Raw genomic sequence first — 27,372 nt, 5'->3', positions numbered from 1 at the left:
AATTAAATACTTAATAGTGAGAGACAGATGGTTACAACAAACCTCTACACTTCCAAAGTATTGCAGCTTCTAGAAATCTACAATAAAAACATAAGATACTGGAAATACTCAGCAGGTCAAGCAGCATACAAACTTTAATTTTGGCACAAGTTCCAATCCTCTACGTGATCAATGTCTCAAGTTGAACCAAATTTTACTCAACCCTATACTGCGCTGTAGGCACTTCATAACAGGTTGCTTATTGTTGTTTTAGCAACAGAAACAGGTCCTCCTCTGAGGCCTATTCATAGTAGGTCATGCTTCCCTCAATTTCATTCACCTATCTTGGTTCCATAATCTAACTAAAGCTCTGTCCTCCTTCCATCTATTTCAAGTGTCTTTATCACCATCAGCTAGACTATTCCAATTTTTATCGCTAACCTCAAACTCTCCAACCTTCACATTTGAGGAAATGAGTTAGGTCACATTGGTCAGGATGATATCCTCATGCCAAAGCTATAGTCTACAAGAGAAGATAAACAAAATGAAAAAAAAAATACTCTTGCTTTTATAAGCAGCCAATTTGTAAGACGTTGTATCTCTTGAATGTTAATGACATACTGTAAGTAGAGCAGAAAATGAAGCAGAATATGAAGACATAACGTTTGGATACTGGGGTATGACTGCTTCTCAGCAACTGAGTCAACTCTACAGCAGCAGGGCCACAATTGTACAAAGCACCAAGAGTAAGCAGTCCTAAATTCTATCACGTTCAATTGCAAACTCTGAAGTTTCATCTCTTACCAATCATTATCAGAAGATGAAAATCAAAAGTCTGCAGATACTGGAAATCTGAACTAAACCCAGAAACTGTTGCAAACACTCAGCAGCTCAGGCAACACCCGTGGAAGGAGTTAATTTACCTGATGTGAGCTCTGTATCAGAATGAGGAAAGCCACAGACACTGATGTGCTTAGAGTTAACAGCATCTTCTAGTTTTCTTTAAGATATTTCTCTTTAAGGTATGGATTACAACTGCCTCCATTCTATATTCTTAAACAGAGACAAAACAATCTCTGCCTCCATGTTTTATGTTCCATCAGACACCAGAGATATAGAATGTCAATTATTTACTGAGCAGAGACTACTCCATAGCACATCTGTTCTTGGCCTTTTCCTCCTCCACTGTTTTATCAAGGATTTTCCTTTCAACACAAGGCTACAAGATCTAGATGCACTGGGGAAAGTGGAACAAAGTGTGGCTGGTCAAATTTAACTCCGACAAGTGATGTAGTTTTGAAAGTTAATCTATAGCAGGGCATACACAGATTATTAAGGGACCCTGGGAGTGTTGTGGAACAGAGACTTTAGGGTACATCATTCCTCAAAATGGATGGTGAAGAAGACCTGGTGGTGCAGAAGGCATATAGCATACTTGCCTTTATCAGGGGACACTGAGATGGGAGGTCATGTTACGGTGGTGCATTAGTGAGACTGCAGTTGGAATATTGTGTGCAGTTCTGGTCATCACAATATTGAAAGAATGTGATTAAGCTAGAGAGGATGCAGAAAATATTAATAAGTACGTAATTGGGATTAGCATAGTAATTTTTCCCAGTGTAAGGGAATCAATCCAAAGCTAGATGTTAGAGGAGAGAGATTTTCACAGAGGAAGGTGACTAAGTGGACAAGCTGCCATAGGAGGGGCTACAGGTGGGTACAATTAACAGAAGTTGTAAGACATTTGGAGAGGGTACTGTACATGGACAAATAGAATTAGCTCAGGCTGATTTGTTTGGCATGGACAAGCTAGGCGAAGGAACATTGAACATAAAACACTGCAGCACTGTACAGGCCTTTTGGCCCACAATGTTGTGCCTATCCTTTAACCCACTCTAAGATGAATCTAACCCTTCCTTACTATAAGGCCCTCCACTTTTCTATCATTCATATGTCTACTTAAGAGCCTCTTAAATGACTCTGCATCAGCATTTGCTAGCACCCCCTGGCAGGGCATTCCATGCACACATCCACTCCCCGTGTAAAAACTTACCTTTGACACCACCCCACCATATTTTTCATATTTTTCTCCAATCACCTTAAAATTATGCCTCTGGTACAAGCTATTTCCAATCTGGGAAAAAGTCTCTGGCAATGCACTCCATCTGTGCCTCTTATCATCTTGCACACCTCTATCAAGTTGCTTCTCATTTTCCCTCGCTCCAAAGAAAAAACCTTTAGCTCATTCAACCTATCCTCTAAGACATGCATTCTAATCCAGGCAGCATCCTGGTAAATTTCCTCTGGACCCTTCCTAAAGCTTTTACATCCTTTCTACAATAAAGCAACTAGAAAAACACAATATTCCAAGTGTGGACTAACCAAGGTCTTAAAGAACTGCAATATTACCTCCCAGCTGTTGAACTCAATCCCCCAACAAATTCTCTGACTAAGTGACACACCACATGGCTCCTTAACAACCATATCAATTCGCACTGCAACCTTGAGAGATCTGTGTTTTCCATGATGTATAATTCTATGATTCATTGATATATGGAGGGATCTTGGAGCCAAGTCCTGAAAATGACAACGCAAGTACAGTTGCAAGAAAAAGTTTGTGGACCCTTTGCAATTATCTGGTTTTCTGCATTAATTTCTCATAAAATATGGTCTGATCTTCATCAAAGTCACAATAATAGAAAAACACAATCTGCCTAAACTAATAACACACAAACAGTTGTAATTTTCATGTCTTTATAGAATACACTTTTTAATCATTCAAAGTCCAGGCTGGAAAAAGTATATGATCCTTTGTACTTAATAACTGGTAGGACCTCCTTAAGCAGCAATAACCTCCACCATACATTTCCTGTAGCTGCTGATCAGACTTGCACAATGTCAAGGAGGAATTATAGACCATTCCTCCACACAAAACTGTTTCAGTTCATCAGTGTTTCTGAGATACTTTGTATGAATAGCCTTCTTCACGTCATGCCACAGCATTTCAATTGGGTTAAGGTCTGGACTCTGACTCGACCATTCCAAAACACAAATGTTCTTCCTTTTAAACCATTCTGTTGTTTATTTACTCTTCTGTTTCATATATTGTCTTGTTGCATCATCCAACTTCTATTAAGTTTCAGGTGGCAGACCGCTACCCTGACATTCTTCTGTAAAATGTCTTGACACAATTTTGAATTCATTGTTCCCTCAATGACTGTAAGCTGTCCAGGCCCTGAGGCATCAAAGCAGCCCCAAACCATGATGCTCCTTCCACCATGTTTCACAGTTGGGATGAGGTTTTTGTGTTGGCGTGCAGTGCCCAAACATAGCTGTGTGCATTTCTGCCAAAAAGTTCAACTTCTGTCTCATCTGTCCACAGAACATTGTCCCAGAAGCATTGTGGAACATCCAGGTGGTCCTTTGCAAATTTGAGACATACAGCAATTTTTGTTTTGGAGAGCGGTGGTTTCTTCCATGGTGTTCTTCCATGCACACCATTCTTGTTCAGTGTTTCTCTTATAGTGGACACATGAACAGAGATTTTAGCAAGTTCTAGAGATTTCTACAGGTCTTTTGCTGTTACCCTTGGGTTCTTTTTACCTCCTTCAGCATTGCACATTTTGCTCTTGGTGTGATCTTTGCAGGACGTCCACTCCTAGGGAGAGTAGCAATTGTACTGAATTTCCTGCATTTGTAGACAATTTCTCACACTGTGAACACTCAGGTCTTTAGAAATGCTTTTGTAGCCTTTTCCAGCTTCATGCATCTCTACAATTCTTTTTCTAAGGTCCTCCAAAAGTTGCTTTGATCGAGGCATGTTGCACATAAACAGGATCTTTCTTGAGAAGAGCAGACTCTATCAGTAACCTGACTTTGTGTGTCTTTTTTTTTTAAATTGGGCAGGGCACCTTGACAACCCACACCTCCAATTTCATTTCATTGATTGGAACACTGGACTCAAAATAGCTTTTGTGGAAGGCATTACCCCAAAGGTTTACATACTTTTTTGAACCTAGACTGTGACTGATTAAATGGTGCATTCAGTACTGACCAGAAGTACAATTGTTTGTGTTTTACTAGCTTAGGCAGATTGTGCTTGACTTAGATGAAGATCAGACCATATTTTATGACTAATTAATGCAGAAAAACAGGTAACTCCAAAGGGCTCAAGAACTTTTTCTTGCAACTGTAAACAGAGGGGCAAAGGAGGCATACCACACACATGCCTTCATCGTTAGGCTCACAAGGAAGTCAAAAAGTAGGAAGTCAGAATGCCAGGTAGTGCACCTGCCAGAGAGGACTTAGATTGAGCATTTGAAGCACGTTATAACAGGACAATCTCAGCCCAATATCTGAAACTTATTGGTAAATGAAGGCTTTTGGAAATTGGTCTGACAATGCTGATTGAGGTTAATCCTGTCACTCCTTACTTTGTTTCCTCCATTCTGAAGCTTAAGAGGTCGCTTTCTATTTCAGTGCTTGGTTCAGAAGTGCCGGATTCTCTCCTCGAGTGGCTGATTGTTGACTCCATTGGTTCTTTGCCCGACACAGAAGCAATCTCGTCTCCATCCTCTAAAGCTTGAGCCAGTTCCTCCTCTGTCACCGCTACAAGAAATTGTCAACAAAATAACTTACTGAGTTTCATTAACGACAAGATAGTGAACTCTTTTTCTTCCTCCCAATTCTACTCAATTCTTCAACCAAAAACCTGTTGAGTTGGACATCAGCTAAAAATTTCAAAACTACAGCTGAAATTGTGTGGATTTCCTTCCATATCCCAAAGACACAAGACGGTAAGATATAGGAGCAGAATTAAGCCATTTGGCCCATCGAGTCTGCTTTGCTGTTTCACCATGGCTGATCCATTTTCCTCTCAGCCCCGATCTCCTGCCTTCTCCCTGTATCTCTTCATGCCCTGACTAATCAAGAATCTATCAATCCCTGCCTTAAACTATACCCTTTGACTTGGCCTCCACAGCCGCCTGTGACAATGAATTCCACATATTCACCACTCTCTGGCTAAAGAAATTCCTTATCTCTGTTCTAAAAGGATAGCCCTCTACTCTGTGGCTGTGTCCTCAGGTCTTAGACTCCCCCACCATAATAAACATCCTCTCTACATCCACCCTACTGAGTCCTTTCAACATGCGAGTTAATAGGTTAACTGGCCACTGAAGATTGCCCCACTATATAGGTAAATGATAGAATCTGAGAAAAGTTGAGAGAATGTGTGGAGAATAACAATAACCAATGTAAGGTGAATGTAATTGCGTGGTTAATAATCAACATGGGCTCAGTGGGCTAATGGACCTGTTAATTGTGCTTATTAAAATTAGGTTTAACACATTCACCTATAATATCATCCACCCAGACACTGAGAGCATTTACAAAGGATGGATAGTATTTCAGTGAAGGGATAGCTGTTTGTTAGTTTGGCACATTCTGAGGATGTACAGTAATTAAATACTACAAGGAATTTGATACCAGGTTTTTTAATAGTTTCAACAACAGTTTATAGACAATCATAAAGTATTTTTAAAGTGTGTAGACAGCATTATTAGCAGAAGCTCTCAACAGTGAATAACACTGATGTCCTGAATCAAGTTTTGACAAGCAATTGCGTTATTTTTACACTCAACTTAGTAGCACTAGAACTGATGACTCCTTACCTTGGTTATCCAACTTCTGCAGTTGTGGCAAGTTCCGGAGCACAGTCATTCTATATTTGTGGAGATCTGTCCCACAGCAAGGATTTTCTGACAACCACAATACTCTTAGGCGGTGTAGTCCTTTTAGATAGCAGATTTCTGTCAGATTTTGTATATTGTTCTTCCTGAGGTAAAGTTCACTGATATTCTGACAGTACTGGAAATCCACCAAAGATGAGATATTGTTCACACTTTACAAAAAAGTACAACAGAAAGAACACATTTCAATCCACCGCACCAAAAATGAAAATTCACAGAAATTTCCAATCTACCATGCAGCCTCTTGTCTATCAACTCTCACTAAGTACAATGTTACAATAGTTCCAACAGCTATTAAATACCTCAACCAGATGGTTTCTGCCATGAACCTCACAATACACTGCCTATAATGAGTATTTAGCACCCTCCGTAAGTTTTCACGTTTTATTGTTTTACAACATTAAGATTCAGTGGATTTAATTTGGCTTTTTTGGCAATGATCAACAGAAAAAGACTCTTTTGTGTCAAAGTGAAAACAGATCTCTACAAATTGCTCTAAATTAATTACAAATACAAAACAAAAAATAGTTGATTGCACAAGTATTCACCCCTTTCAAGTTATTATTTAGTCGATGCATCTTTGGCAACAATTATAGCCTTCAGTCTGTGAGGATGTGTCTCTATCAGCTTTGTACTCTGGACAAAGCAATTTTTCCCCATTCTTCTTTACAAAACTGTTCAAGCTCTGACAGATTGCATAGTGATTGTGAGTGAACAGCCTCCTTCAAGTCCAGCCACAAATTCCCAACTGGATTGAGGTCTGGACCTGACTTGGCCACACCACGATATGAATTTTGTTGTATTTAAGCCATTCCTGTGTAGTTTTGGCTTTATGCTTGGGGTCATTGTCTTGCTGGAAAACAAATCTTCTCACAAGTCACAATTCTCTTGCAGACTGCATCAGGTTTTCCTCCAGGATCTCCCTGTATTTTGCTGCATTCATTTTACCCTCCACCTTCACAAGTCTTCCAGGGCCTGCTGCAGTGAAGCATCCCCACGGCGTGATGCAGCCACCGCCATGCTTCATGTGTGTGTTTTTGATGATCAGTACGTGGAACTATGATGTTGTGGCCGTTACTGAGACTTGGCTGCAGGAAGGGCAGGATTGGCTGACACAGGTACCAGGGTTTAGGCGTTTTAAAAGGACTAGGATGGGAGATAGAAAAGGAGGGGGAGTAGCATTACTGTCAGGAATAGTATCACGGCTATAGAAAGGGAGGACGCTACAGAGGGAGTGTCCACTGAGTCAGTGTGGATGGAAGTCAGAAATAGGAAGGGATCAATCATTGTGCTGGGAGTAGTCTATAGGCCCCCAAAGGCAGATTATAGAATGGTGCAGGAAATACAGGGTTGTAGTTATGGGTGATTTCAACTTCCCTCATATTGACTGGCACCTCCTAACTGCAAGGGAGATAGATGGGGCTGAATTTGTCAGGTGTGTTCAAGAAGGATTCCTGACACAGTATGTGGACTGGCCAACAAGAGGAGAGGCCATACTGGATCTAGTTCTGGGTAATGAACCTGGTGGGGACCTCTTGGTGGGGAAGCATTTTGGTGAGAGTGACTACTTCGCTGCAGCATAGCTATGGAAAAGGATAAAAACAGACAAAATGGGGAAGTGCTTAACTGGGGAAGGGCTAACTATGAAGGGATGAGGCAGGAATTAGCGAGAGTAAATTGGAAACAGATGTTCAAGGGTGAAAGCACAGAAGTAATGTGGAGGAAGTTTAGTGACCAGTTGTGCTGGGTTCAGGATACGTTTGTCCCACTGAGACAAAGAAAAAAATGGTAGGAAAAGGGAACCGTGGCTGACAAAACATGTGAGGCAACTTGTCAAGAGGAAGAAGGAAGCATATGTTAGAAATAAGAAGCAGGAAGCAGGAGGGGCTCATGAGAAATATAGGGTAGCTAGGAAGGAGCTTAAGAAAGGACTTAGGAGATCTCGAAGGGGGCATGAGAAGGCCTTGGCAAGTAGGATTAAGAGAACTCCAAGGTGTTCTATGTGTATGTGAAGAACAGAAGGATGACAAGGATGAAGGTGGGGCCACTAAAGGATAAAGAAGGCAACATGTGCTTGGAGGCGGAGGAGGTCGGGGAGGTCCTAAATGAATACTTTGCTTCAGTATTCACAAGTGAAAAGGACCTTGATCAGGGTGAGGTCGAAATAGAACAGGCCTGTGTGCTGGACAATGTGGAGATTAAGGAAGAAGAAGTGTTGGATCTTCTTAAAAACATCAAGATTGATAAGTCCCCAGGGCCGGACGTGATATACCCCAGGTTGCTGTGGGAAGTGAGAGAAGAGATCGCTGGAGCAGTAGTTATGATCTTTGAATCCTCTTTGGCTGCAGGGGAGGTGCCAGAGGATTGGAGAATGGCAAATGTAGTTCCCTTGTTTAAAAAAGTTAATAGGGAGAATCCTGGGAATTATATTGTGTTCAGTTCTGGTCACCTCATTATAGGAAGGATGTGGAAGCTATGAAGAGGGTGCAGAGGAGATTTACCAGGATTTTGCCTGGATTGGAAAACAAGTCTTAAGAGGCAAGGTTAGCAGAGCTGGGACTTTTCTCTTTGGAGCATAGAAGGATGAGAGGGGACTTGACAGAGGTCTACAAAATTATGAGATGCATAGATAGGGTGGACAGCCAGTACCTGTTTCCCAGGGCACAAATAGCAAACACCAGAGGGCATATGTACAAAGTTAAGGGAGGGAAGTTTAGGGAAGACATCGGGGTAAGTTTTTTTACTCAGAGGGTTGTGGGTGCCTAGAATGACTTCCAGGAATGGTGGTGGAGGCTAAAACATTGTTGGACAGGCACATGGATGAAAGAAAAATAGGGGGTTATGGGGTAGTGTGGGCTTAGTACTTTTTTTTAAGGAATATATGGGTTGGAACAAAATCAAGGGCCGAAGGGCCTGTACTGTGCTGTAGTATTCTAGTGTCTAATGATGTGAGGTGCTTGGCTTACACCAAACATAGTATTTAGTCTGATGGCCAAAAAGCTCAATTTTGGTTTCATCAAACCATAGAACCTTCTTCCAGCTGACCTCCAGAATCTCCCACATGCCTTCTGGCAAACTCTAGCTGAAATTTCAAGTGAGTTTTTTTTTCAACAGTGGCCTCCTCTTTGCCACTCTCCCATAAGCCTGTGACTGGTGAAGTACCTGGGCAACAGTTGTATGCACAGTCTCTTCCATCTCAGCCTCTGAAGCTTGTAACTCCTCCAGAATTGTCAGAGGTCTTTTTGTGGTCTTTCTCACTAGTCCCATTCTTGCACAGTCACTCAGGTTTTGAATGTGGCCTGCTCTTGGCAGGTTTGCTGCTGTGCCATATTCCTTCCATTTCCTGATTGACTTAGCTGTACTCCAAGGGATATTCAGTGTCTTGGAAATGTTTTTGTACCCATCTCCTGACTTGTGCTTTTCAATAACCTCTTTGCGGAGTTGCTTGGAGTGTTCTTTTGTCTTCATGGTGTAGTTTTTGCCTGGATACTGACTCACCAGCAGTTGGGCCTTCCAGATACAGGTGTATTTTTACTACAATCAATTGAAACACCTTGGCTACACACAGGTCTCCAAGAGCAGATCTCCATTTAACTCATTATGTGACTTCTAAAACCAATTGGCTGCACCACTGATGATTTGGTGTGTCATATTAAAGGGGGTGAATAATATGGAATCAATTATTTTGTTTTATATTTGTAATTAATTTAAATCACTTTGCAGAGATCCATTTTCACCTTGACACAAAAGACTTTTTCTGTTGATCGGTGTCAAAAAAGCCAAATTAAATTCACTGTGATTCAATGTTGTAAAATAATAAAACATGAAAACTTCCAAAGGGTGGTGAATACTTTTTATAGGCACTGTAAACGTGGCTACTAATAATAACTGTGAAGGTGAGACATTTCAATCCAACTTGATTGCCACGATTACTCAAGGTTTATCTAGTTGAATGCTTTGATTGCCAACTTAAGTCAAGATAAAGCACTACTGTACTGAGGGCCTTTTTGTTATAGCTAAAATTCATCTATCATCAGTGAAGCGCATATGTAAGCTAGGATCTACATGGATAGCATGTGTCAGGAGGTAATCGCTCTTTACTAAGTAGCCAATAGACAGAAAAGCTTGTCCCTCCGGTGTCTTTTAAATCATTTCCCTTTCATCTTAATCTTATGCCTTCTAGTTTTAGACACTTACCCCAGGAAAAATACTGTGACTTTATCTATACCACTCATAGTTATAGGTGATTTCTTTGATAGGGCAACAAGCAGGCTGTCAATATAATTGGCAATATGGATCCAAGTTAGACTCAGCGTGGTACAGTTGGCACAGTTAATGGAGCCGCTGCCTCATGGCTGCACCAACCTGACCTCCAGTGTTGTCTGTGTAGATGGACTTTATCACTGTCTTGAGTTTCTTTTGGGTGCTCTAGTTTCCTCCCACGTCTCAGAGTCATGGGTTGGTATTGGTATTGGTTTAGTCTTGTCACATGCACCCAGATACAGTGAAAAGCTAATCCTGCATGCATTTTATACAGATCACATAATTACACAGTGCATTGTGATAGAACAAGGTAAAACAATAACAATACAGAATAAAGTGTAACAGCTATAGAAAAAGTGCAGTGCAGGTAAACAATAAAGTGCAAGATCATAACAAGTTAGATTATGAAGTCAAGAATCCATTTTATCATACAAGGGAACCATTTAATAGTCTTATTACAGTAGGGTGGAAGTTGATGTTGAGTCTGGTGTATGTACTTTCAAGCTTTTATATCCTCTACCTCAAGAGAGAGAGGAGAAGAGAGTGTCTGGGATGGTGGGGGCAAACACATATTCAAGATGGCACCAACAAACGACACGACCAACGGTGATGTCCTGCAGACGGTTCACGAAACTACTTCCTTCAAATATGATTCTACTAGTAAGCTGCGCGCAATTGAATTTACATTTTGATGGTGTATTTTTGGGCTGATTGAGCAATCCGGTGCTTTGTTGTCTCCAAGGGAGTTCAGTGAGGTTTGGAGTAGAATGTGCAGCCTGGTGGTTTGAAGGCTTGGACGCAAGGCATGAGCCTATGATCGACTTTATTGCTTTCCTCTGATTGAGGCACTGAGCCAGGCTGAAGTCGATGAAGATGAGAGCAGAGTGCAGGAGGGGGTTCGGCGCAGTCTGTCTGCATTTGACTGGTCCTCCTTGCCCTCTCACAAGCTGCTGTCGGAGGAAAGTGTAGGAGCCTTGGGTTTCATGTTACAAAGATTAATCAGCGAAGCTCATGGCTGTAGACTTGTTTTGGGGGACTTTGGGGTTCATGTTGCATGTGTTTTTGAGATTCTGGTATGACTGGCTCTGTGGCTTTCAGTTGGCTAGCAGTGCTAACAAAACTAAACTGAATGCTCCTGGACACCTGGATTGGAGTTTGATATTCTACGTGTTCTTCACTTGCTTTTTGTGCAGTTTGTTCATTTGTCACGTGGTGGGTGATACTTTCTTTGAACAGGTTCCATGAGTTTGTTTCGTGTATGCTTGCGGGAAGATGAATCTCAGAGTTGTATTCTGTATGTGTACTTTGAATCTTTGAGGCAGCGAGAAGTGCAAACAGAGTCCAGAGCAGGGAGGCTAGTTTTTGTGATGTGCTGAGCTGTTTCCACAGCTCTCTGTATTTCTTGCAGTCAGAGCAGTTGCCATAACAAGCCATTGTAGGTTAACTGGCTGCTGTAAATTCTGCCCAATGTGTGGGTGAGTTGTGAAATCTGGAGGGTTTTGACAGGAACATGGGGAGAACAGTTCACTTAAAATTAGTGGAAGCCAGCAGAAGATGATGAGCTGAAATCAGCTCATGAAAAAGCACAGTGAATCCAAGTGGGGAAGTTAATGAAAAAGAATTCTGACAGATAGGATTAATCTACTCTTGGACAGTAAGGGATTGTTTAGAGATAGTGCTGTTTTATTGATGGGAGATCTTGTCTCAGTAATAGAGACATGAGTATGAACTGACCATCAACCAACCATCTTTAAATTCTTCAGTGTTAACATTTCAGAGGATCTGCCTGGGTCCAGCACAATTGTGCCATTACAAAGAAGGCATGGCAGCACCTCTGCTTTCTTGGACATTTGTGCAGATTCGGCATGTCACCTAAAACGCTGACAGATTTCTGAAGTTGCGAGGTGGAGCGTGTGCTGACTGCTTGCATCATGGCCTGGTATGGGAACACCAGTGCCCCTGAATGGAAACACCTACAGAAACTACTGGATACAGTCCAGTACATCACAGATAAAGCCCTCCCTACCATTGACAAGGAGCACCTTCCCAGGAAAGTATGTCCATCAATAAGGCTGCCCCCTCCCACTATCTAGGCCATGCTCCCTTCTTGCTGCTGCTATAGGGAAGAGGTACAGGAGCCTCAGGACCTGCACTGTCAGGTTGAGGAACAGTTATTACCCCTCAACCATGAAGCTCTTGAACCAGAGGGGATAATTTCACTCAACCCATATGGACTCAATTTTAAGGATTCTAAAGCTCATCTTCTTGACATTCATTGCTTTATTATTATTATTACTTTTATTTTTGTACTTGGACAGTTTGTCTTTTGCACCTTGGTTGCTTGTCCATCTGTCATGCGCATTTTTTTCACTGATATTATTGTGTTTCTTTGTATTTACTGTGAATCTCAGGGTAGCATATGGTGAACTTTGACCCCATTCACACTGAAAGAAATTAGAGTGTCATCCACTGGAGGCGTAGAGTTGATCAGAGAAGCGGCAGAGGGCATGTCCAGGATACTAAATTATAGTCAAAGTTATGTTGCTTAGAATAAAGAACATTACAGCACAGTACAGGTCCTTCCTCCCACCTTTTAACCTACTCCAAGATTAATCTACCACATAGCCCTCTAGTTTGCTTTCATCCATGTACCTATCTAAGAATCTCTTAAATGCCACTGTTGTATCTGCCTCTACCACCACCCCTTGCTGTGAATTCCATGCAGTTACCACTCTCTGTGTTAAAAGCCTAACTCTGACATCTCCCCTGTATTTTTCTCCAGTCACCTTAAAAATATGTCCCCTTGTATTAGTGGGAAAAAGGCACTGGCTGGCCTCTTATCATCTTATACATCTCTATCAAGTCACCTTTCATCCTCCTTCACTATGAAGAGAGAAACCTTAGGTTGCTGAACCTTTCCTCGTAAGACACACACTCTAATCCTGGCAAATCCCTTCTGGATCCTCTCTAAAGCTTCCACATCCTTCCTACAATGAAACAACCAGAACACCTTATTCCAAATGTGGTCTAACCAGGTCTTGAACTCAAGCCCCTGAAGGTCAACACACCATATGCCTTTTTAGCCACCCTATCAACTTGCACAACATCTTCTACCACACTCTGGATTCTGTGGGCACAGTAAGTTTCCCTGGATCTCTTGCCTACTGACTTTCCAAATGAGCCTTCCATGGGTAACTTTATTGATTGCCTTACTAAAATCCAGATACACACATCCACTGCTCTACCTTCAATTTATCTTAATCACTTCCAAACAAGTCAACCAGGCCCGTGAGGCACTACCTGCCCCTCACAAAGCCATACTGATTATCCCTAATCAGACTATGCTTCTCCAAATGCTCATAAATCCCCCTCTAGGAATCCTCTCCAACAGTTTACCCACCACTGATGTAAGACTCATTTGGTCTAATTCCAAAGATTTTCCCTATAAGCTTTCTTGAACAAAGGAATAACATTTGCCATCCTCCAGTCTTCTGGTACATCTCTCCTGTGACCAGCGAGGTTAGAAAGATCACCACCAATGTCACAGCAATCTCTCCCCTCGCTTCCCGTCCTAACCCCTTCCACCAAAGTGTCCATGTTGACTATCAAGCTTACACTAATTCCATTTACCAGTACCTGGCCTGTAGATGTTTATGCATTGGCAATTCTGTGAACATTGAGGTATTTGTTCAATTTTGAGAGTACACTTACTGTATGGCTAGGCACAGCTCAAATGCTATCTATAAGTTTACTGATAACACAACCATTGTTGGCAGAATTTCAGATGGTGACAAGGTGGTGTACAGGAGTGGGATAGATTAGTTGATTCAGTGGTGTCATAAGACTTTGCATAGTACTGTAATAATTTTATGTACTGCACTGTACTGCTGCCACAAAAAAAATTCATGACATGTGAGTGATGATAAACCTAATTCTGATATGGGTCTCTATTGTGGAATGAGAGTGGGAAGGAGGTAGGGAGAGGAGAATCATGGTTGGGAAAAGGGGAAGGGACAAGGGTGGGAGTGAGAAGCACTAGAGAGAAATTCTGTAATGATCAATAAATTGTTTGGAATCAAATGACCTTCCCTGGTGACTCAGAGCTGGGTGTGTCTGCACCTGTGGCACCCCTCAGCCCCAGTCATTCTTTTCTGCCACCTGTCCCACACCCCTCCAGTGGTGCTCCACCCTCGCCATTCCCAACATCCTTTGCTTCCGCCAGATTTACAAACTTGCTCTTCGCTCTGCGTTGTCAAATACACTACTGTGCAAACATCTTAGGCACCCTAGCTAAAAATGTGCCTAAGACTTTTGCACAGTAGTGTATATTTCTTATTGTAATTTATAGGTATTTTTAAATTATTATATATCACAATGTACTGCTGCCACAAAACAACAAATATCACAACAGTGTTATTAAACCTGATTCTGATAAATACATTCACCATCATCTCAGGCAGTGCATTCCACATTCCAATAATTCCTTATAAGAAAAAGCTTCTCTAATTTTCAATGGGGAAAGTTTTCCCTCACAATTCAGTATACCACCATAAGGTCTTCCTTCAGCCTCCTACTCCAAGAAACATAGTCTACCCGGTTTCTCCTCATATCTGAGATGCTCCAAGCCAGTTAACATACGATGAATCACCTCTGGACTAGTACAATCACATTCTTCTTATGGTGTGTAATCAGAAATTTACTAAATACTTAAACCATGACCTAATAAATATTATCAAAACCTTCTTGTTCTTACATTCTATTTCTCAGATAATAAAGGCAAGTATCCTACATATCTTTTGCACCTTTCTTGCCGCCTTAAGAATTATTTGGAATTATACACTGTCCGTCAATACTTCCTCAGATCTATTTTTCATCTATTGTCAATGTCCTAACTCTATTAGTCCTCCCAAAGTGTATCACCTTGCACTTGTCAGAACTAAATTCCACGTCTCATTGCTCTACCAATCGAAGTGACTGAAAAATATGATCTTGCACCGCACTACTATTCTCACCACTATCAGCAATGCTACTAATTTCCATCTGCAAACTTGTTAAGGAGGTTATAAAGTAATATAGACTACAGTACTTGCATTGTAAAATATAGGTGTAGAAATGAAAGCTAGTGAACTTTCTGTGTCAACAGTAACGCCTCAGCAACTACTATACATTCTGGATATTACACTACAATAAGAATTACAGAGGCAGTCTACCAAGAAGTTATTAGGAAAGAAGGGAGTTCAGTTATGAAAACAAATACTTTGAAAAGTTAACACTTCTGGTTAAGAGAAGATCAGACACTTTCAAGATGTATTGATAAAATGGATAGAGAAAATTATTATCTCTTGCAAATGAGTTCAAAATCAGAAATGATAAATTAAATCACTGCCTAAAGATCTACAGGAAGGTAAAAATAAACACTTTCCTAGTTGCCATGAACCATTTTAATTTAAGTTCAAATTGAAGTTTATTCTTGTCACTATAAATGATACTGAAAATTGATTGAAACTTGCGGGGCTATGGAAGAAAGAATGCTAAAGAACTAAAGAAGACAAACCATTGATCCCTGTGGTGCAAGCCTGCACCATTTTATAAGTAATTAGTTTACTTTTGCCACAATTCTGACTAGGCAATTTTTTTTTTAAAATCACAATCCTACTTACAGGAGGTACAAGATAAGAACAAGACAATTAGATTTTACTCTTTTGAGTCCCCAGATTTACTCCAGATAACAAGGTAATACTATTAAACAAAGTTGCAATCCTTCTGACGGGATTTAATCATTTGCAAGTATTCTTCACTATATGATCAGATCCAACTTATCTACTGCACATCCAGTTATTCTTACCTTAAGGTAATCACCTCTATGTTGGGCATGTCCCTTAATACAGACAGCTGTAGAATAAAAATATATGCCCAATATTAATGGCCACTATAAACTTCTGTTTCAAATACAGTGGATTCCGGTTAACTGGGCCATTGGTTAATTGGGCAGTCACTTATTTGAGACAAAACCTAAATCAAGAAAATAGCTAGGATTCCATTCAATTATTTCGGACATTATGCTGCTTAATTGGGGCAGGAAACTGTTGATAAACAGTTTCTAACTGATGTCAGTCATGTGCACTTGCATGGCTGTTAGACAGTACACCATGCTTAGAGTGAAAAAAATTTAAATAGCGTCAGTTGCTTGTGTTTGTGTTCAAAAAGCAGTGATTTTTGTCACCAATATTTGGTGAGAAATAAGCAGCAAGACAATTCAGAACTATTTGGCTCATCATGCTTTCAAGCATTCAGGCTTGAAGATGCCAGAAACATCTAGGAGTGAAAATGAAACAATATCATCACTTCAACAAGTTAGAATTACGAAGAATGTGAAGGTACAGAGACTAGCATCTTGAATGTTACAATGATTTGGAGGATGCAATCGTCTAAAGCTTTGTGTGAAGGCAGTCTATTATCTGCACTAGGTGTCTGCACTGATTTTGTTCATTTAGATTCAATCATAAGAACACGACAGATGAATTCCTCCACTGATAACTAATACAGTGTTATAGTATTGCAGATGTATTGCTGGTGTACTTATTTGTCCTGTATTACATTTAAATACATAAATTGTTCCTCAGTTAAACGGTAGTTTGTCTTTTTATACCTTTTAACTATTTCCATGAAACTTCAGCTAATTGGGCCTAAATGTACCATTCCTGGTGTCCCAATTAACCGGAATCTACTATATTCCACAGCTGAGCACTGCGGAATTCATTGTCAGTCAACAATAAAATGATCTGGAAAGAAATTTTTATATTTTTTTTTACAGATACATATTGTCAGATTAATCTGTTCCCTCATTTTGAGCAGCTTTATAAAGTTGTACCAGGACCGCCATGCATTTTACTTACATTGGTGCTAGAAAGTTTGTGAACCTCGTAGAATTTTCTCTATTTCTGTATAAGTATGATCTAAAATGTGATCAGATCTTCACACAAGTCCTAAAACTAGATAAAGAAAACCCAGTTAAGTACAGAACAGAAAGACATTACACTTGTTTGTTTACTTATTTGATCCAATATTGGTCATTAGGACTTATGTGAAGATCTGATCCCATTTTTGGCCATATCTATACAGAAATAGAGAAAGTTCTACAAGGTTCACAAACTTTTTAGCATCACTTTTTTACATCCTATGTCTCAGCTAATGAAGGCAAGCATTTTGTAGGTCTGCTTCACTACTTATCTACACGTGCTGCATCTACCCAGATCTTTGGACTTGTCTAAGCTCCCCATTACCCACTGAGATCCTACCATTTATGATATATGAGCTACCTATATTAAACACTATCCCTAAAGTGCATTTCCTCCTGCATTAATATTATATTTCTTCGGCCATTGCCTGCCTAATTTACCACCTGATCAATATCATTTTGTAGACTAAAACAACCTTATCAACTCCACCAATTTTCACATTGTAGAAGCAGATGTTGCAGGCCACCTGGTCCATGCAGTCTATGTTTTCACCTCAGTTAGTCCCACTTACCTACGTTTGGTCCACATCTCTCTAAATCTTTCCTGTCCAGTTACCTGTCCAAGTGCCTTTTAGATGTTAATGTACCTGCCTCAACTACTTCTTCTGACAGTTCTTTTCCGATACTGACCAGTGAAAGGGATGTCCTCATATAGACATACTTTATTGATCCCGGGGGAAATTGGTTCTATTCCTATTAAATCTCTCCCCTCTTTCCGTAAACCTATGACCTCTATTTTTAATTTGCCAGCGCTGGAGACAACCGTGTATATTCGCCCTAACTATGCCCCTCATGATTTTATACCCTTTATAGCATCAAACCTGTTTCGCAAATGCTCCAATGGAAAAAGTCCCAACTGCTGAAGCTTTCTTGATAGTTCAGTCCCTTGAGTCCCAGCTTCACATGAAGATGTCCACTTTGGTCTTTGAAAGACTCTATTCGTTCTCAAGTTATTTCCCTTAATAATCAAGACTATTCAATGTCATCTCCAGCACACAAGTGTGAATGAGAAGGAAACAATTGTTATTCCCGATCCGATGGAGCACAAAAAAAAAGGAAGAACACGATAAATAAATACACGAGCTAGCTTATATATGTAAATTGATTTTATGTCCATTAAGTGACACTTGGTAGAGGAGTGTCAATACACAAGGTGAATCCGACAGGAAATTATAAAGTAGTGGTGGTGGGAGTGGAGTGTAGAGGGGTAGGTTAGTAGGTAGAGGTGTTGATCAACCTTACTGCTTGAGGAAAGTAACTGTTTTTCAGTCTGGTGGTCCTGCCGTGGATAGCCTCTTCCCTGATGGAGTGAGATAAACAGTCCATGAGCAGGGTGGGTGGGACCCTTCATGATGTTATTGGCCCTCTTCCAGCAGTTTTCTGTATACGTGTCCTTGATATTTGGTAGGCTGGTGCCAGTAATACATTAGGCAGTTTTGACTACCCATTGTAGAGCCTTTCTATCTGCCATAGTGCTGGTTCCATACAATGCATTTACAAAATCTCTTTTGATTTTCCTCACATCCATATTGCTCTGATAAATACATCAAGAGCAAAAGGATAAGTAGAGAGCAGGTAGGACCACTCAAGAATAAAGGAGGGAACGTGCTTGGAGGTGGAGGATGTGGGTGAGGTCCTAAATTATTACTTTGCACCAGTATTACTAAGAAGGACGTGGAGGATCACTGTTGAGTTTTCTGGTATGCTAGGGCATTGCGAGAATAAAAAGGGAGTAGTGTTGAGTCTCTTAAAGAACATTAAGGTAGATAAGCCACAAGGGCTGATGAGATACACCACAGGTTATTAAGTCAAGAGTTGAGATTGCTGGGGGCCTTGACATCTTTGTGTTACTTCTAGCCACTGGCAAGATTCTGGAGAATTGGCAAGCAGCTAATATTGTTCCATTATTCAAAAAAGGAAATAGGGATAATCCTGGAAACTATAGACCAGTAAATCTCACATCAGTGGTTGAGAAGCTATTGAAGAGGATTCTTAAGGATAGGATTGATGAAAATTTGGAAAACCACGATCTCATTAAGGACTGTTAGAATGACTTTGTGTGGGACAAGTCATGTTTGACCAACAGGATTGAGTTTTTTTTTGAGAAGATGACAAAAGTGACAGATGAGGGTCGAGATATGGAATGTTGTCCAGATGGATCTTATTAAGATGTTTGATAAGGTCCCTCATGGTAGGCTCATCCAGAAGATTAAGATGCACAAGATTACAGTGAAACAGGAGTGATATTATAAAGGCATATAATATCAAGAGAAGCATAGATCTGGTGAATGTGCACGGGGGGTAGAGGTATTGAAGCTTGTGAGTTAGTACCAATAATAATGTCGAACGTCAGTACATGGAATGAGCTACTAGAGGAAGGGGTTGAGGCAGATACATTAGCAACATTTAAAAGACAGAATACAAAAGGTTTATAGGGATAGGGCCAAATGAGACTGGCTTAGATAGGCACCTTCCATCCACCTATGCTAGTACCTTCCATCCAAACTTCTCATGCATTTCTTGAGCGTGTGAACACACTACTTCACATTATTTCCCTCAGACTCACCATTTTCACTCCTTTGACGTTCCCTCCCCATCCCAGCTTCACTCACACCTTCCATCCTAATACTGTTCCACAATGCCACTCTCTTAAAATATCCCTCAACAACACTCAGTATTTTCATCACGCTGACATATTCATTGTCGTTTGCAGCACATTTTTGAATGAAAGATTATTCCTCAACCTAATTCCTAAAATATGTTAGAGGTACATTTATTAATTAAATTAAAGAGCTGTTTTGCATTACTACAAGATTCCAAAGGTGTGCTTTAGTAGTATCTGAATTTAAAGAGCAAGTTGGAGTCAGAGGTCATTTTCCTGCTCTGTTTCAATTTCCTTGGAAGGGAATTGACATATCCCCCTCCACAAAGTCAATGATCTTGTAAGACAGATATCACTTCACATATAATACCAAGCACATGACAGAGAACAGAACCTGGAAAATAGCATAGAATGGCATACTTACATCTTTCAGATTACTACCCCTGGAACAAGAAAAAGGAAAATGATTAATTCCAAAATGAGTTTTATAGACACTTTCTGTACATTAACTGTAACAACAATCCTGTTAAATTATGTCTCCACTAAAATTCAATAACACCAGATTACCAATAACTCCACCATAGATGGTCCCATGCCCACCTGCAAAAGGAAGAGGGTCAGGCATGGGGCCAGCAGCCACATCCTGTAAAAGCCTAGTGCTACAGAAATGCCAACAGAAGCTCCAAAGGCCTCATCCCTGGGAGAAAAGGGATACACTAGGATAGGCTACAACTGGAGATAATGTGAAAGACTGACCCCAGGACAGAAAATTCATCATTGGAATCTTTTCTGGGGAAGGTGAAACCTGTACAAAAAGGACAGGTTACATCTGAACCCGAGGGAACCAATATCCTTGCAGGCAGGTTTGCCAGACATTTGGGAGGGTTTAAAATCATTTGGCAGGGTAATGGGAATAATAGTGATAGGACTGAGGATGCTGCAGTTGGTATACAACTAGATGCAGTGTGAAGTGAAGCTGCCAGAAAGGACAAGCAAATCATAGGACAAATTTGCAGTACGAGTTGTAATGTGTTACGAACCCACAGGTTTCGTTTATTGAGACTGTTTCTTCAAAACACCTGAGTGAGGCGGGACTATGATGTCAGTTACAGGCTGCTGCAAAGTTAAAACTCATATACAGAGAGCGACCTTCAGAAGGGGGAGAGGGGGGAGAGGAGAGAGAGGCAGGGGAAGCCGGTAGCTTCAGCTTGTCGCAGCTGGGGCTTGGAACTCTCTTAGGGTGGGTTAAACATTAGCACAGAGTGCATAACGAATGTGTGACTGTCTCTTCGTACAATCGATAGGAGTGGATTTTGGGGTATCTTGTGGGACCACTTTTGTAGCCCTTGCCTGGGAAGATGATATTCCTGGAAGATGATATTCCTGTGACAGGTCACTTTCGGTGATAACTCGTACGTGGATTTGGAACAACACGTCGGACAAGACCTACAGCGACTGTTATCTCGTTTTACCATCGTGGAATCTGTGGAATACTTCATACTTACCTTTTCTCTACGTTTCACCTTGGATTACAAATATCTCTCTCCCATCATTTATCTCGTGAATTACTGAACTTTCCTACATTACCATCTCAAGACTCTAAGCCTCATTCCCCCAAGCTCAATAGTTTGAGAGTTATATTTACACACATATACACACATAACACTGTTAACTTTTGTTTATCTTGGTTGAGTTACTATATTATAAGTAGTTACTAATAAAGGTAGTGGTTCTACCATCAAAACCAGACTCCATGTGTAATCTATTGCTGCTGGTTCGTTTCTAAAACGTTACAGTTCGTAACACAATGTAACACGGGGCCAAAATCGAAAAGGGTGACAAATACAGGACCGAAGGTGTTATACTTGAATGCACGCAGTACATGAAAAAGGTAGATGATCTTGCAGCGCAATTAGAGGTTGACAGGTATGACGTTGTGGGCATCACTGAGTCATGCTGAAAGATCATAGTTGGGAGCTTAACAAAAAAGGATACCACATCGTATTGAAAGGACAGGCAAGTAGGCAGAGAGAGTGGGGTGGTTCTGTTGCTAAAAATTGAAATCAAATTCTTAGAAAGTGGTGACATAGGATTGGAATATATAGATCCTTGTGGGTAGAGTTAAGAAACTACAAGGGAAAAAAAGACCTTGATATACAGGCCTCCAAACAGCAGGAAGCGCACTGCAAATTACAATGGGAGATAGAAAACACATGTCAAAAGGGCGAAGTTACAATAGTCATTGTGGATTTCAATATGCAGGTAGACTGGGAAAATCAGTTTGGTGTTGGATACCTACAAGATGACTTTTTAGAACAGTTTGTGGTTGAGCCCACTAGTAGGGCTATTCTGGATTGGGTGTTGTGTAATGAATCAGATTTGATTAGGGAGCAAAAGGTAAAGGAGACCTTAACAGGCAGTGATCGCAATATGATAGACTTCAACCTGAAATTTGAGAGGAGAAGCTAAAGTCAAATGTATCAGCATTACAGTGGAGTAAAGGGAATTATAGAGGCATGAGAGAGAAGCTAGCCAAGGTTGATCAGAAGGGGACACTAGAAGGGAAGACAGCAGAAAAACAATGGCTGAAGTTTCTGGGAGAAATTCAGAAGGGGCAGGATTGATACATCCCAAAGAAGAAGTAGTGTTCTAAAGGCAGGATGATGCACCCCTAACCCTAATGTACAGCTGACAAGGGAAGTCAAAAACAACATAGAAAATCAGAGGGCATATAACAGAGCAAAAATTAGTGGCAAGTTAGAGGATTGGGAAACTTTTAAAAATCAGCATAAGGCAACTACAAAAGCCATGGGGAGGTGAGGTGAAATGAAATATGAAGGTAAGCTAGCCAAAGAGGATACCAAAACAATTTCCAGATATATAAAGTGTAAAAGAGAGGCAAAAGTTGATACCAGACTGCTGGAAATAGGCATCCGTTAGTCTCGTGAGACCATGGATTTGCGCCTTGGAAGGTTTCCAGAGCGCAGGCCTGGGCAAGGTTGTATGGAAGACCGGCAGTTGCCCATGCTGCAAGTCTCCCCTCTCCATGACACCGACGTTGTCCAAGGGCATTAGGACCCATACAGCTTGGCACCGGTGTCGTCACAGAGCAATGTGTGGTTAAGTGCCTTGCTCAAGGACACAACATGCTGCCTCAGCTGAGGCTCGAAGTAGTGACCTTCAGATCACTAGACGAACGCCTTAACCACTTGGCCACGCACCAACTGCTGGAAAATGGCGTTGGATAAATAGTAATGTGGAACAAGAAAACAGAAGGCATACTAAATAGGTATGTTGCATCCATCTCCACTGTGGAAGATACTCGTAGTATGCCTGAATGTCAGGGGTCAGAAGTGAGTGCAATTGCTATTAATAGGCAGAAGGTGCGTGGGAAACTGAAAGATTTTAAGATAGATAAGTCACCTTGACCAGATGGTGTACATCCTAGGATCCTGAAAGAAGTGGCTAAAGAGATTGTGGAGGCTTTAGTAATGATCTTTCAAGAATCACTAGATTCTGACATGATTACCAAGAACTGGAAAACTGCAAATGCCACCCCACTCTTCAAGAAGGGAGTGAGGCAGAAAAGGAAATTATAGGGCATTTAGCCTGACCTCAGCGGTTCGAAAGATGTCGAAGTCGATTGTTAAGGATGAGGTCTCAGGGTACTTAGAGGCACATGATAGAATAGGCCAAAGTCAGCATGGTTTCCTTAAAAAAAGATCTTGCCTGACAAATCAGTTGGAATTCATTGAGGAAATAATAAGACAAAGAATCAGGGGATGTTGGGTACATAGATTGTCAGAAGGCCTTTGACAAGGTGCTGTACTTAAAGCTGCTTAACAAGACAACAGCCCACAGTATCACAGGAAAGATACTAACCTGGATAGAGACAGGAAGCTGATTGGCAAGAAGCAAAGAGTGGGAATAAGGGGAGCCTTTTCTGGCTGGTTGCAGGTAAGTAGTGGTGTTCCGCAGGGGTCTGTGTTGGGTAGCTTCTTTTTACGTCATATGTCAAGGATTTGGATGACGGAGTTGATGCTTTATGGCCCAGTTTGCGGACGATATAAAGATAGGTGGAGGGGCAGGTAGTGTTGAGGAAACATGGAGGCTGAAGAAGAATTCAGACAAATTAGGACAGGGGTTCCCAACCTGGGTTAATGGTAAGGCTCCATGGCAAAAAAAATGTAGACAGGTCCTTGATTAGTCAGGGTGTGAAAGATAACAGGGAGAAGGCAGGAGAAGGGGGTTAATAGGGAAAATGGATCAGCCATGATGAAATGGCAGAGCAGACTTGATGAGTCAAATGACTTAATTCTGCTTCTATCTCTTCTATTCTTATGGGTTCCGTTGGCGACCTATGCCCAATAGGGATAATGGGCTTAAGTAAGAAAGATTACCAATGGATTAGCAGTTTTTGAATAGCATCTCATGGGATTCAAAGAAACAGATTAAGTTCTCTCCCATATAACACAAGTTTAAGGTTGAATTTCTGAATATCTGCATGTCAACAACAGTTAATCATTTAAAATTAATATATTCTTCAGTATATCCATACTAAAGAAATATGCAAGGAATTGAGACTTATCACAAATTACTTTGAGGCTCTGCCAATTGCCTTCTGAAAAGGCATTTAAATTACACTTAAGCAAAATACTGCAAACGCTATACATCTGAAATAAAGGTAGAAAACCTTGGAAGTATTCAGCAGATCAAACACTGTCTGTGCAGTGAAAAATTAACTTAATCTTTCAGACTGATGACATTTCATCCAACTATCCAACAGCTGCGGAGATTGAGGAGGTGGGGTACACATGGGCAGGCAGGACATTGTGTATGTACGTGGCTGGGACAGGAATGCAGTAGGTAGGTGGGTGCTGAGTGGGAGGGAGCTGGACTGCCAAAAAAGGGAGAGCTGCACGTATCAGTGCAGGGGATAGAAGAGAGAAATAGTTTGGCATGCCAAGGCCTTAAAAACAACAAACTTTACTCAATGTCAAAGAGTTGATTATCAACGTCAGGAGCAAAAAACTAGCATGGATAAAGTCAATCACCACTACTCTGAACTGATTCTATGAGCTACAAGCTCACTTCCAAGGACTGTTTACAACTCATGTTCTCAGTACTATTTTTACTTGCAGAGTTGGTTTTCTTTTGTATGTTGGTTGTTTGTCAATCTTTGTTAATGTATAGTTTTCCATGAATTCTATTGTATTTCTATTTTTCGCCGTAAATGCCTGCAGGAAAATGAATCTTAAGATAGAATATATGGTAATGTATATCACCTCCAATTATAAATTTACTTTGAACTTTGAAGATATTTGTATTCCTCAGATTCAGTCCTCTTTACCACTTTCAAGTTTACATTGCTCCTGATTTGGTAGCTGTATCTACAGATACAAAGCTCCAGGCTTGGAATTCATTTGTGAACCTTTCTACTTCCCTCTCCATCCTTAAGCCGTTCCTTAGTATGTACCCTGATTTCTTTAAGTAACTTGGTGTCAGAATGCTAATTGGAAATACTCATATTAAGAGCCTTAAAACATTACTGCAATGTTAAAGGTACAAAGCAAATATAAAATGTTATTAAAAATCAAAGAATGTAGATGCTGGTATTCTGCAATGAAACAGAAAATGTTGGAAATATTAAGCACCAGCAACACAGGCAAATGGATTAGCATAGATAGGCATAGTGGATAAGATGGGCTGAAAGGCCTTTTTCTTCTGCTGCACAACTCTACGACTCCATGGTCTGAAGATTGGTTTATAGACAAAAAGCAGAGCACAAATAAAAAGGTAATTTTGGCTTGAGAGGGTATGACCGGTGGGGTGCAAAAGGGCTCAATGCCGGGATGCTAGCTGCTCACAACCTATATCACTGATCTGAATGAGGGCAACGAAAAGCAAGGTGAGAGTGTGAATTGTAAGTGGATGCAGGTAGGCATTAAGAGAATATTGTCAGGGTAAGTGAATGGGAGAGGACATGGCAAACAGAATAGAATGTGAAGAAATGTAATCATCCAGTTCACCAAAGAAAAATTACAGGAAATCTTGATGAGGTAGTTAAGTAGGCTGAAGACTGGCAGATGGCTTTGAAGTCAGATAAGTGTGAAGTGTTGCCTTTTGTAAGTCAAACTTAACTTGCACAGTGAATGGAAAGGCCCTGGGAAGTGTTGTGGAGTGCAAGTACATAGTTTCATGAAACTGGTGTTACAGATGGACAGGGTGGTGAAGAGGGCATTTGGCACACCGGGCTTCCCTTATTAGTCAGTATAGAGGTTGGGATGTTATGTTGCAATTGTACAAGATGTTGGTGAGGGCACTCTTGGAATACTGCATACAATTTCGGTCACCTTGTTACAGGAAGGACATTATCACACTAGAAAGAGAGCAATGACAATTTCTGAGAGTGTCACCGGGACTCAAATGCCTGAGTTACAGGGAGAGGTTGGGCAAGTTGGGACTTTAGTCCTCAGAGCACAGGAGACAGAGGGGTGATTTTACAGAGATATATAAAATCATGTGTGGAACTCGACAAGGTGAGTACACACAGTATTTTCCCCCACGGTAAAAAGAACCAAAAATAGAGTTCATAGGTTTAAAATCAGTGGGGAAAGATTTGAAGGGCAACTTCTTCACACAGAGGGTGGTGAGTATATGGTATAAGGTGCCAGAAAAAGTGGTTGAGGTGGGTGCAAAATCAGCATTTTAAAAACATTTGGATAAGTATAGAAATAGGAAGTTTGTTGGAATACAGGTCAAACACAGGAAAATAAGACTAGTTTAGGTGGGCATCTTGGCCGACATAGACAAGTTGGGCCTAACAGGCTGTTTCAGTGCTGTTATCACTTTATGACTCTATATAAAAGGAACAGTAAGTCATTCAGCCTTTCAGATATGCTCTGCCATTTATTAAGATTATGGCTGATCAACTAGCCCAGCTCCTTTACTGTTGCAACTCCCTTCATGCCCAGAAATCTTTGTCTCGAAAGAACACAGAACGATCATCTACAAACATCTAGGGTAGAGAATTCCAAAGGTTCATAATCCTCTGCATGAAGAAACTTCTCACCTCAGTCCTAAATACCCTGGTTCCCTGAAAGTAACTACACAGGAAATTGAGAGCTAAAGAAGGCCTATGGTATGCTCGCCTTCAATAGCTGGTGCATCTAGCAGTTATGTAAACCTTTGTTTTGGTTACACTCAGACTACTGTATGTGGTTCTGGTCACTGCATTATAGAAAGGATGTGGTGTCTTTGGAAAGACAGCAAAAGAGATTTACCAGGATGCTGCCTGATTAGAAGGCATGAACTGGACAGAATGGTTGGGAAAACGATAGAAGCTAAGGAAATAGGAGAAATGAGTGGTGATGTCCTGGACAACATACAAGTTAGCAGGGAGGAGCATTAGACTCCTTAAAGTACATTAAGGTGAATAAATTCCCAAATTCTGATATTAAAACAGGTGGAGTTGCAGACAATGTGGAAGATTATGAAAAATTACAGGGAGATCTTGTTCAGCTAGGAACGTAAGCCAAGGACTGGCAAATAGCTTTCAATTCAGATCAATGTGAGGTATTGCATTTCGGTAGATCAAATCAGGGTAGGACTTACAGTGAATGGTGGGGCTCTGGAGAGTGTTAGGGACAGGGAGGCCTAAGAATACTGGTGAATAGTTCACTGAAAGTAGCATCACAGGTAGATAGGGTAGTGAAGATGTTTCATACACTGACTACAGGAGTTGGGAAGTTAGTTGCAGT

The 27,372-nt window shown here is 40.8% G+C and overlaps 1 protein-coding gene across 5 annotated transcripts in view; it reads right to left on the bottom strand.

The window, feature by feature from the left end:
• The window catches only part of cfap410 (cilia and flagella associated protein 410), a 41,543-nt gene that overhangs the window by 11,643 nt on the left and 2,528 nt on the right, over positions 1-27,372 (bottom strand). The window contains exons 2-6 of one of the 5 annotated variants that reach the window (XM_072248080.1): positions 20,037-20,055; positions 16,889-16,984; positions 15,838-15,884; positions 5,652-5,881; positions 4,413-4,587 (exon numbers count right to left, since the gene is read on the bottom strand). In XM_072248080.1, coding sequence (XP_072104181.1) covers positions 4,413-4,587; positions 5,652-5,881; positions 15,838-15,866 — 434 coding nt within the window. In that variant the 5' untranslated portion in view covers positions 15,867-15,884; positions 16,889-16,984; positions 20,037-20,055. Of the gene's footprint in view, positions 1-4,412; positions 4,588-5,651; positions 5,882-9,926; positions 10,084-15,837; positions 15,885-16,888; positions 16,985-17,831; positions 17,997-20,036; positions 20,056-27,372 lie in introns of those variants that run through there. The other 4 variants (XM_072248081.1, XM_072248077.1, XM_072248079.1 and 1 more) reach the window with 4 other exon arrangements.

Source organism: Mobula birostris, chromosome 32, assembly GCF_030028105.1.
Source record: "Mobula birostris isolate sMobBir1 chromosome 32, sMobBir1.hap1, whole genome shotgun sequence".
Lineage (NCBI taxonomy): Eukaryota > Metazoa > Chordata > Chondrichthyes > Myliobatiformes > Myliobatidae > Mobula > Mobula birostris.
The sequence above is the reverse complement of the archived record's forward strand: the minus strand, read 5'-3'. Positions and strand labels throughout refer to the sequence as shown.